Source organism: Hyla sarda, chromosome 8, assembly GCF_029499605.1.
Source record: "Hyla sarda isolate aHylSar1 chromosome 8, aHylSar1.hap1, whole genome shotgun sequence".
NCBI classification, from domain to species: Eukaryota; Metazoa; Chordata; class Amphibia; order Anura; family Hylidae; genus Hyla; species Hyla sarda.
The window spans coordinates 54,626,018-54,638,701 of NC_079196.1; the positions used below are offsets into that span (position 1 = coordinate 54,626,018).

The 12,684-nt window shown below is 41.6% G+C and overlaps 1 protein-coding gene across 3 annotated transcripts in view; it reads left to right on the forward strand.

Moving 5' to 3' along the window:
* ITGA6 (integrin subunit alpha 6) overlaps nt 1-12,334 on the forward strand; it is an 86,513-nt gene extending 74,179 nt beyond the window's left edge. For 2 of the 3 annotated variants that reach the window (XM_056533401.1, XM_056533404.1), the window contains exons 21-25: nt 4,292-4,390; nt 5,508-5,618; nt 5,724-5,822; nt 6,653-6,778; nt 11,471-12,334. In XM_056533401.1, coding sequence (XP_056389376.1) covers nt 4,292-4,390; nt 5,508-5,618; nt 5,724-5,822; nt 6,653-6,778; nt 11,471-11,632 — 597 coding nt within the window. In that variant the 3' untranslated portion in view covers nt 11,633-12,334. Of the gene's footprint in view, nt 1-4,291; nt 4,391-5,507; nt 5,619-5,723; nt 5,823-6,652; nt 6,779-8,846; nt 8,978-11,470 lie in introns of all 3 variants that reach the window. The other variant, XM_056533403.1, reaches the window with a different exon arrangement.
* Nucleotides 12,335-12,684: the final 350 nt, after the last annotated feature.

The following is a 12,684-nucleotide window of genomic DNA, read 5'->3' on the forward strand; positions in this document are numbered from 1 at the left end:
TAACATAGTGGTAAATTTTTGTCGATACTTGCATCCTTTTTTGGTGAAAAATCCGTAAATTTGATGAAAAATTTGAAAATTTAGCATTTTTCTAACTTTGAAGCTTTCTGCTTGTAAGGAAAATGGATATTACGAATACATTTTTTTTTGGTTCACATATACAATATGTCTACTTTATATTTGCATCATAAAATTGATGAGTTTTTACTTTTGGAAGACACCAGAGGGCTTCAACGGTCAGCAGCAATTTTCCGATTTTTCACAAAATTTTCAAACTCAGTATTTTTCAGGGACCAGTTCAGGTTTGAAGTGGATTTGAAGGGTCTTCATATTAGAAATACCCCATAAATGACCCCATTATAAAAACTACACCCCCCAAAGTATTCAAAATGACATTCAGTCAGCGTTTTAACCCTTTAGGTGTTTCACACGAATAGCAGCAAAGTGAAGGAGAAAATTCACAATCTTCATTTTTTACACTCACATGTTCTTGTAGACCCAATTTCTGAATTTTTACAAGGGGTAAAAGGACAAAATTTTTACTTGTATTTGTAGCCCAATTTCTCTCGAGTAAGCACATACCTCATATGTCTATGTAAAGTGTTCGGCGGGCGCAGTAGAGGGCTCAGAAGGGAAGGAGCGACAAGGGGATTTTGGAGAGTACGTTTTTCTGAAATGGTTTTTGGGGGGCATGTTACCTTTAGGAAGCCCTTATGGTGCCAGAACAGCAAAAAAAACCCACATGGCATACCATTTTGGAAACTAGACCCCTCGGGGAATGTAACATGGGATAAAGTGAACCTTAATACCCCACAGGTGTTTCACGACTTTTGCAAATGTAAAAAATAAATAAAAAATTTTACCTAAAATGCTTGTTTTCCCCAAAAAATTTTATTTTTAAAAAGGGTAATAGCAGAAAATACCCCTAAAAATTTGTAACACAATTTCTCCCGAGTACGGCGATACCCCATATGTGACCCTAAACTGTTGCCTTGAAATATGACAGGGCTCCAAAGTGAGAGCGCCATGCGCATTTGAGGCCTAAATTAGGGACTTGCATAGGGGTGGACATAGGGATATTCTACGCCAGTGATTCCCAAACAGGGTGCCTCCAGCTGTTGCAAAACTCCCAGCATGCCTGGACAGTCAACGGCTGTCCGACAATACTGGGAGTTGTTTTGCAACAGCTGGAGGCTCCGTTCTGGAAACAGTGGTGTACCAGACGTTTTTCATTTTTATTGGGGAGGGGAGGGGGGCTGTGTAGGGGTATGTGTTTATGTAGTGTTTTTTACTTTTTATTTTATTTTTTGTGTTAGTGTAGTGTAGTGTTTTTAGGGTACAGTAGCACGGGCGGGGGTTCACAGTAGTTTCTCGCTGGCAATTTGAGCTGCAGCAGAAAGTTTGCGGCAGCTCAAATTTGCAGCCCGATACTTACTGTAAGCCTCCGCCCATGTGAGTGTACCCTGTACGTTCACATTGGGGGGGGGGGGGGACATCCAGCTGTTGCATAACTACAACTCCCAGCATGCCCGTTGGCTGTCGGTGACTGCTGAGAGTTGCAGTTTTGTAACAACTGTAGGCACACTGGTTATGTATCACTGAGTTTGTGACCTAACTCAGTGTTTCACAACCAGTGTGCCTCCAGCTGTTGCAAAACTACAACTCCCAGCATGTACGGTGCATGGTGTACGGCGACTGCTGAGAGTTGTAGTTTGCAACAGCTGGAGGCACACCGGTCGTGAAACACTGAGTTAGGTAAAAAAAAACTGAGTTTCACAACCAGTGTGCCTTCAGCTGTTGCAAAACTACAACTCTCAGCAGTCACCGACAGCCAACGGGCATGCTGGGAGTTGTAGTTATGCAACCAGCAGATGCACCACTACAACTCCCAGCATGCACTTTAGCTGTTTGTGCAAGCTGGGAGTTGTAGTTATACAACAGCTGAAGGTACACTTTTCCATAGAAAGAATGTGCCTCCAGCTGTTGCAAAACCATAAGTCCCAGCATGCCCATAAGGGAATGCTGGGAGTTGTGGTGGTCTGCCTCCTGCTGTTGCATAACTACAGCTCCCAGCATGCCCTTTTTGCATGCTGGGAGCTGTTGCTAAGCAACAGCAGGAGGCTGTCACTCACCTCCAACGATCCAGACGCTGCAGGTCAGTCCCGCCGCCGCAGCTGCTCCTGGGGCCCCGATCCCAACAGGGGCGCCGGGGATCGGGGTCCCCAGCACCGGGGGTCGTCTTCCCGCACCCGCTTACGTCCTCCAGAAGAGGGGCGGAGCGGGTGCGGGAGTGACACCCGCAGCAGGCGCCCTGATTGGTCGGCCGGTAATCCGGCCGACTAATCAGGGCGATCGTGAGGTGGCACCAGTGCCACCTCACCCCTGCAGGCTCTGGCTGTTCGGGGCCGTCAGAGACGGCCCCGAACAGCCAGTAATTCCGGGTCACCGGGTCACCGGAGACCCGATTGACCCGGAATCGCCGCAGATCGCTGGACTGAATTGTCCAGCGATCTGCGGCGATCGCCGACATGGGGGGGCATAATGACCCCCCTGGGCGATATGCCGGGATGCCTGCTGAACGATTTCAGCAGGCATCCGGCTCCGGTCCCCAACCGGCTAGCGGTGGGGGCCGGAATTCCCACGGGCGTATGGATACGCCCTCGGTCCTTAAGGACTCGGGATTCAGGGCGTATCCATACGCCCTATGTCCTGAAGAGGTTAAAGGGGTATTTTGAATCTTTTTAAAGGGGTACTCCGGTGGAAAACTATTTTTTTCATATCAACTGGCTCCAGAAAGTTTAAAAGGGAACTCTGCAGAAAACATCTTATCCCCTATCCAAAGGATAGGGGACAAGATGTCTGATCATGGGGCTCCTGCCACTGGGGACCCCCACGGTCTCCGGTGTGGCACCCCAGTCACCATGACTGGCAACTACAGCTGCCACGCCCCCTCCATTCAGGTCTATGGGAGGAGGCGTGATGGCTACGTAGTGGAATGGAGGGGGCATGGCGTGACGTCATGAACGTGGAAGCTCCAAGCTTCCATGTTCCGGCCGACGCCTATGCAGGCCCGGAGATCGCGGGGGTCCCCATGATAGGAGATAAGATGTTTTTCAGTGGAATACCCTTTTAACAGATTTGGAAATTACTTCTATTAAAAAATCTTAATCCTTCCAGTACTTATCATCTTCTTTATGCTACGGAGAAAAGTGAGTTGTTAATTTGTCTGACCACAGTGCTCTCTGCTGACACCTCTGTCCACGTGAGGAACTGTCCTGAGTAGGAGCAAATCCCCATAGCAAACTTCTCCTGCTCTGGACAGTTCCAAACATGGACAGAGGTGTCAGCAGAGAGCACTGTGGTCAGACAGAAAAGAACAAGTCAACTTACTGTGGAGCATACAGCAGCTGATGAGTACTGGAAGGATTAAAAAATTTTATTAATTAGTTAATTAATTAACTTTCTGGCACCAGTTGATTTGAAAAAAACATTTTCCACCGAAGTACCCCTTTAAGGAGCAATTTGTTAACAGATGGTACTGGGCTCCCTTACCTATTGGGCACACACACAGGTTGCATATATGGCATGTACACCTATGCGTATATAAGCAAAGGGATAAGAATATGTAGTGTGAATGAAAAAAATGCATCATGGTAGTTTTTCTATATTCCCAGAAAGCTGATGTACAAAGTGTCCCCTTTATAAGCCCCCACAATGTTCAGCTCCAGCGTGAGCAGATGAAGGCCATGCTGGGCAGCCGAGGCAACTTTACCATTCTCAGCGAAGATTTGTGCACGAGGTCTGTTCATCAAGCGCTTGTGCACGGAACTTTGCTGAGTGCGGTATGGTTGCCTTGACAACTGTACTGTCCAGCGTGGCCTGCATCTCTGCATACTGGAGCTGTAGATTGCATGGGATTAAAACTTTGGACATACCCTTTAACTATAACAGTTTGTGTAGACTGACCCAGGGGTTATATGTTAGATGGGTTACTAACTAGTCACTATGTCTTGGCCGGTACATGTAGATGCAAATATAGGGCAGCAAAATTAATATTTGCCCATATGAGTTTGTTCCTTCTGCCAGGTTTCTTGGTCTTAGAAGTTATATAAAAAAATTAAAAAAAAATTAAAAAGGTTATAATATATATAGGAATCTAAAGAACCTTTACCTAGTCATTCATTGATTTGCAGCTATAACAAATGTTTTGTATTACTGACACTGATAGACATTTTTGTCTTAAATCTTTTTGTTCCTCGTGAAAGTTTATACATTTTTTTTTATTCGACAGGAGACTGGTAAAGTTCGAAACAGACGAGAATTAGAAGAAAAAACAAAGGATCCGGATGGCAAATTTTCTTTTTTCTCCGATAGGAAGTACATGACATTGGTAAGATTTAGTAATCAGTACTTCTATGTGTCTGGATAGTGTATATATATAGTTTAGTACAGATTAAACTAAAGCATTTTCTGTCTTTATTCTGTATATAAGCTCAACACATATTCAGTAATATATTGGTAGAAGCAATGACTCAAAGATCAAAAAGTAACCCTGCTGATTTACTGTCCATGCACGGGCATCAGGGGCCAAATCCCAACAATTTGACTGTAATGATCTCTTAGTGAAACACTCATAGGAGCATTTGTGCTATTGATGGACATACTTTGTAAATAGGTTTCATAGCTTTGAGAAGTTTTCTGGGGCTATTTGGTGCCGTCAATATCTGATCGCTGGGGGCCGACACACAGCACCCTCGCCGATTAGCTGTGGCTTTCACATATACAGAAAACAGAGCCAGAAACAGACAGTTTCATATATTGTATAGTGGCCTTGCTGAGGGACTGCAGCTCAGCTCCCATAGAACTGAATGGAATCTAAACTACAATAACTCAGCACGGCCAGTACACAATGTACAGTGCTGTCTGTTTCCATCGCCTTTTACAGTATATGTGGGTGGCATGGCTTTGGCAAACAGCTGATTGGTGGGGGGCGGAGTGTAAGACACCCACCGATCAGTTATCAATGGCCTTTCCTGAGGAATGGCCCCCAATCAAAAGTCAGTCAAATCCACTCTAAGCCAACCGTATATTTGTAGAACCTTCTCTAAATGACAATTACATCAAACACATGGATTATGGTGTGTTAAATGCTGCAGACTGTGCTATTAATGCAGGGAATATTGAGATGGCCAACGGGATCTCTGAATGATTCTGTTAATTTAAATAGAACCAAATTTGCGGATACCTAATCTGCCTAAAGAATTTTTGGTAAAGGTGTTGGAGCAGGTGGAGGCACCTCTTCTGTGTTTATCTGTAGCCAAGAGATGACTATTGGAATTACTAATTTCATGAGTAGAAGGTCATCCCACTATATTACCTACTTGACCATAGTCATATTCAGGAATTAGTTAGCTATTAAGTTTGTAGACCAAATCACATTTATACAGACCCCTATGCTATTCTTTCTTCATGTCATACATGGTTAATATTTCTCTCCTTCCTTTCAGGACTGCAATACTCATGCAAGATGTGTGACAATTAGATGTCCCCTCCGAGGTCTGGATAGTAATGCTGTTATAAGCATTCGCTCCAGGTTATGGAACAGCACATTCCTTGAGGTACTATTGCAGCAAAGCCCCAATATCATTTAGGTCTGTAGATTTACGTCTATAGATTCATTGAATGCTTCTTGCACAGCTTTTCATTTTGACCTCTGTTAACAGGAATATTCAAAAATGAGCTATCTGGACATACTCGTAAAAGCCTCGATGAGCCTTGACACACCCGCCGACAACATTAAATGGACAAATGAAGGTTATCAGGTAAATAAACATATTGTATGTTTAACCTTGTTGCAGGGAAATTATACAGGCACATTACCTATACATTCTCATCATGCTATAAAAATGAAAAAAAATATGCACCAAAATGAAGACAAAAGCCATTGATAAATTCTGGTATAATATTTATTCGTAATAGACACCAAAGTGTTGTAACTGTCTCCATACACATTTGTTGGTCATTGACGCCAATAAAATGTCAGGATCCTTCACTACAGGGAATCTGTTAATTCTATATCATGCTCAGAGCTGCAGACATGAGCAGATAGCTGTAAGACACTGTAAAACAAATACCAAAGTCATAAACTCATCTTTTCCTTCTAAGCGCAAGAGTCATCTCGGCCGGGCTGGACCACAGAACCCACAGCTCCTCTACCTCTGCTCGGCATGTATGATGCAAAAGGCTCAGTGCTCGTAGCCAAACCCTGTACAGCAATCATGCAGGGCAGGGAGGGGTGGAGAAGGGAGGATGCATGAATACTGCACCTCAGTATCACCTCTACATCTCTTGAGCTAAGAAGGGAAACATGATTTTATAACTTTGCAAACAGCCATCAGCTATGAGACATCTATCAATTGTTTTATCTTCCCATAAGTTATCTGCCTGTGTCTGCAACTCTGAGCATGATATAGAGCTGACAGATTCCCTTTAAGATACATTGTATGGGGAACCTTTTGATGAAATGGGCAACAAATTATTTTTTCTAAGAATAGATTTAAAACTTTAAAGGGGTTTTAATTTTAATCATTATGAAGTCAATGCAATAGTGGCAGAACACTTACCATATTTATTGATATATATATTTATTTAGGTGCGCGTTACAGTTTTTCCAGAGAAGACTCAAGTGCATTACACTGGAGTACCATGGTGGATTGTGCTGGTTGCTATCCTTGCAGGAATCTTAATGCTTGCATTTTTAGTGTTTATATTATGGAAGGTGAGTATGCTTATACCTACATGGCTATTTTAGGACTGTTGAATATGTATAATATTAAGATGCTCATTGGGATTGAACATTGTCTATATCTGGGCATTTAGGAAGGGTTTGCCTCACTACATCAGGGTCACTGGCACCATGGAAATGAGTGGGTAACAATTAAAAGGTGGGAAAGGGGAACTGCCTTAATCAGATGACAATATAATAGATCCTGATATCTAACCTGCATCATATTCAATAAAACAATTAAAAGCTTATATGTATTCATGCCTAAATGTACCAATTGTAATCCTCTATATTTTATAATGATCCATACTAATTAATCATTCTTCATCAATTCATTACAGTTTTCTCTAAGCTGAGCAGTTTGAGGCAGTTTAGGTGCCAATAATGCCAACTGGGCATATTGATAGATCCACTTTAAAGAAGTTTGCCCACAACTGGAAAACAGCCATCTCCAGGCTGTTTGCAGCTGACACCAAAAACAGCTGAATTTGCGGTGTTACAAAATTTGCGTAAATCACACTAACATCAATGGGTGTTGTGCAAACGGTGTAGCTGTGAGAACTATGCTGTTTACATAACTTCCAGATTTACGTAAACAGCGTAACTCTCGGTACTACACTTGGTGCTTACTGAAACAAATTAAAACAAGACCATAGCTATGATGAAATGCACATTGGGCTGCAGAGCATGAGCATGGTGTGAATATCCCTTAAAATACAGCATCTACCCCCCAGGGGTACCAATAAATGCTCTAAATACTAAGTACAATTACCCTTCCAATTTATACAATATGACCAATAGCAATGGTTCATGACTATAATCTGTACCCTCATTTGGAAAATGTATCAGTTGGTCACATTGGTGGGGATCAGTGTCCTAGATTAACTGATCCCTGTACATTTTAGTTAAGGTGTGAAATTATTTGAAATCAAAGAGGTTTTCTGAAACATTATTATCGAATGTTTTGGCTTAGGATAGATCTTCAATCTTCAAAGTTAGGTGTTGGTCCAACTCCTAGAACCAGTACTGATCAGCTGATTGTAGGGGCCACAGCTTTGGTGAAGTCTGCATCCTCTTCATTGTTTACCACATACAGCTCTGTACATTTTATGGTGGTTGTGCCTGGTACTGCATCTGTGACTAAGCTGCAAAACCAGGTGCAGGCACCATAAAATGTATGGTAAACAATGAAAGGCTGAAGCTCTTGCCAATAGGCTGCTGCTCCTCCAGTCAGCTGAGAGTTGGACAACCACCAATCTGATATTGATGACCTTTCCTAAGGATCAGTCCGGCAAAAGAAACAACTTGTGTATAGTGTAAAAAAGTATAATAAACCTACTAACATATATCCTGTTATTAGCCATAGTGCACAGATCTTCCATATCAGCTGAGCTGTCTGGCTTGTAGCTGTGACGTCCCATCACACTCTCTAAAAGCACAGCTCTTGTTCCTCCTCCCCCTCCCCTCCTGTCTGCTCAGGACCAGACCATTGATGTGAAGAGGGGAGCTCATATTACTTCTTAATAGATTTTTAAGGCAGCAGGAAGCTTTTTTCAGATAAGACAACAGTGAGCCTGTTCTAAAGGAAACCACTGTGACAAAAAAAAGACAATCTGCTAAAATCCAATGAGCAGTAATATATGCTCCAATCTTATCATCAATTGTCTCATCCTGAGCAGACAGGAGTGAAGGGAGGAGAAGGAACAGTTGCTTTGCTTTCAGAGATTGTGATGGCACATCTACAAGCCAGACAGTTTAGCTGATATAGAGAGATACTGTATGTGCACTATGGCTAATAACATATTAGTAAGTTGCTTTATTATACTTTTTGACACCATAAACAGGTTGTTTCTTATGTTGGACAATTCATCTAACTCCTGGAGATCCCTTTTAAGTAATCCTTCCTTCTGACACTAATATGGGATATAAGCCCTGCAGACCCCAGCCACTGTGACCACCACTTCTCAATGACATGCTTTATTGATTTAATTTTTGATTTTCTTCAATATTCCTTCCTGCAATCATCACAAATCATCCGACGTGTAACCTTGATTCTTTATAGTGTGGCTTTTTCAAGAGAAGTAAGCAAGATGAGTTTGATGCCACTTATCACAAGGCTGAAATCCATACTCAGCCGTCTGATAAAGAGCGGCTGACATCTGATGCATAGTATTGATCAACGTTCTGTGATTGGTAATTGACTATTTAAATCACTGCTTTCTGGGTGTTTGATTGGCTGCAGGACTCTCTTAAAGCATAACACATCGCTTTTGCTGCAGATCACTTTCATTAATCATTAAATTACCTGTCCTTTTTCTTGCTTTGTCTGGCCTGGCGGCATAGTCCTTAAAGCACATATGTGTAACATGTTCATGCATGGAAAACTACTAAATAATTCCTACATTGGCCCAGATTTACTAAGATTATAGGGTTTTGTGTGACAGCGCTCTGAATGCCATCTACTGTGGACATGCCTGCTATGTGGGTTTTGTTTGGTTCACTGAGGTTGTCGCATATTGCAGATAGTTGGGTTAAATGTATCAGAAGCAAAGTGCGACCAAATATGCCAACACAGTTGGTAAAAATGCACTGAAAAGGGTGCCATATTCCTTTATTAAATCTGGGCCATACTGTTCTTTATCTGTCCCATCACTGTTGACTGGGAGCTTTTATAATTTTTTTCTTCCAAAGTGAAGATGGTTCTATGAATAGGAATGGGCATTTTGTTAAATCTTTAGATAAAGAGTATTCACTCTGAAATCCAAATATCACCTGGAAAAGAGATCATGTTTGTGTTGCCAGGTGAAAATGGCAGCCATTATAAATCCTATATGATATGTTCACCAGATTTCTACAGACCCCAGATTTCATCCAAAGCAAATTTAGGCAAGGTTCACACATTGAGTTTTATACTGTACGTTACACCAAACATACGTCCAAGACATATGCAACGGTATTGTATGTGCCATTGACTACCATTAAAGGAGTTGTTCAGTTTGGAAAACCCATTTATAAATAATCTCATATGTAATTCAAAGTTAAAGGAGTTGTCCGGTTGTACCCACCAATTCACTTTCGATTCCTGGTTGTTTTGAAAGTATATTGTTCCTGAGATGGGTGGGAACAGGATCTTGTTCCGCTCATCGCGTGAGGGCAACACCACACCCTCACACAATGACCAATAGATACATAGGGTCACCGCAACATCGGTAACATCATGCAGCTATTGGAGAGAGATCGTGTGTGACCATGAGTCAGGACAAACTCCTGTACCCTCCCCTCTTAGAACAGAGAGGACACAGGAGTGGAAAGGGGGCGCCCGGGAGCAGAAGAGGTAGGAATCCTAATCCTAATCTCTTAGCCAATTTGGAGAGCTATTACAAAGAGTACTTCCCACTATGGAGAACCTGTCCTGTCCTACATTAAACAGACAATTTATATCAGTGGACTCTATGTAATGCTAAAACAGCCCTGTGGTGGTGCTGTAGTGGAACTGAACACTTAGGTCATGCATTATGGTGTGAGAGCTTTGGTGTTTTACACCTAGGCCACAGACCATCATTTTTTCCAGTGCAACAAGAGTTTGTGTAGGGTTTATTTTTTTTTGTTATAAAATTTAAGACACTCCAGGCCTGTTGACACTGGCTCTTCCCAATCCAGTAGCCCTGTTGTGGTGAGTACTGGGGTAATAAGGAGGGGTTAGTGATAGCTTTTTTGGGGACTATCGCTAAGCCCCTGCTTATTAATGGACGTTGTCTATCAGACCGGTTCTGCTAATAAGCCTGTAAGGTTTAAAAAAAAAAAAAAAACACACACTTTTTTTTTTTTATTATTACAATTAACACACCCACACAAACCCTAGCTAGCCATTTTATTAATAAAAGCAAACAAAAAAATACTCTGGCCATCGAGGTAGCCCACCAAATATTACGTAATCCATTGCATACACATATCTGAAATAAGAAGAAAAAGAACACAGAAAAAAGTGAGCACAGTATCACTTACCCTACCGGGGCTCCTGTCTGTGCTTTAATATCCTAAAGTCCTGCCTCTGCTTAATATGACATGACTGGAAGCGGGGCTTCATAAGATTCAAGCACAGACAGGAGCCAGGTGGGTTAGTGGACAACTGCTGACTGTGAACAGTATACAGCAATCTATATAGATGTCTGTATACTGTATAGCCCAGAAGGGGTTAACTGGCGATGGTCCCCTGAACTTCATTTGCCTTTTTATTCTTGAATCAGGAAGAGCGGAATGATAAGTGCTGTAGGACATTTGCATTTGTTACAGTGAATAGAACTGCAGAAAAAAAGATTTTGATAATACATATCTCAAATAAAACAATGCTGTTTCGGATGCTTGTGTTAAGGCGGCATCCGAGCAATGGCAAAAAATGGAATTTATCATAAAGATTTTTTCATTTAAATATTCTGGTCTCTTTCTGTCAACTATTGACGCTTTATAATGCTGGTCCCTTCTCAGTTACAAAACATTATCTAACCCATAAATTTTATCCCAAAACTTTTCTTATTTCACCAAATTGTCTTTGTTTTTCTAACAGCTTCTTGGGCCTGGTAAATGTGCTTTCATGTTTACGTCCAAATTTTCTGCCGTATAAAGTGAACCTGAATGAACTGCGCTTCATTTTCTCATGATGTCCCAAATCTTGTCTTTCTTTTCCAGTGTGGATTTTTTAAACGTTCCAGGTACGACGACAATGTCCCGCGATACCACGCTATACGAATCCCCAAGGAAGACCGCCAGTTCACAGAAGGGAAATTAAAACAGAACACTGAAAAAAAGCAATGGGTCACCAATTGGAATGAAAACGAAAGCTATACATAAAAATGTTGTTCTGTATGTTTTCTTTTTTTTTTTTTTAAATTAAGGGTTACTTTATTAGGATGTTGGCATCACACTGATGGGATTGGGTATGTGCCAAACAATGGACTTTATTGTTGACTGGATGTTACTTTCTAAACAGATATGACTAGTTCTGGTCAGCAATGTTTCATTTCGAGTTTATGAATTGAGGGTAGTAAGTGAAATATTAAAATAAAGGGCTATCCTATGAGGCACCCGGACATTATTGAGGGGTTTACCTGCTCAGGAATCACCTCTATAAGTCCTTGTTTTGGTGGATCCCAGCCCTTCTATTTGCTACACAGATTCCCGTTTGTGTGAGCAGGCTTTGTGTAATACTACATTTCGCCTGTAGTGGCCGCTGCAGATCTGACCGCCAGGCTGGCTTTATTGCAAAAAAAAAAAAAAGGGTTATCTTGGCAAGTCATTTTATTTGCCGTGATGGTCATTACCTGTAATGACTTGATTTTTTTAAGGTGTGCATAGTGTCGGAAGAAGGGGTGCTATGTTTTATTTATCGCTGTTCTGCTGTTATTATGCAATAATGGAGGAATCAAACATTGAATGATTTTAAGTGCATTAAAAGAAATGTAAAAGAGGATTTTATAGCTGCTATAAGACCTTCTTACAACGTCTGATGAGATCTGTGATCTGTTTGCCTTAAAGGGGTACTCCACTGGAAAACATTTTTTTTTATCAACTGGTGCCAGAAAGTTAAACAGATTTGTAAATTACTTCTATTAAAAAATCTTAATCCTTCCAGTAGGTATCAGCTGCTGTTATGATCCACAGGAAGTTCTTTTCTTTTTGAATTTTCTTTCTGCCTTACCACAGTGCTCTCTGCTGACACCTCTGTCCATTTCAGGAACTGTCCAGAGCAGGATAGGTTCTCTATGGGGATTTGCTCCTACTTTGGACAGTTCCTAAAATGGACAGAGGTGTCAGCAGAGAGCACTGTGGTCAGACAGAATGGAAATTCAAAAAGAAATTAACTTCCAGTGGATCATACAGCAGCTGATAAGTACTGGAAGGAT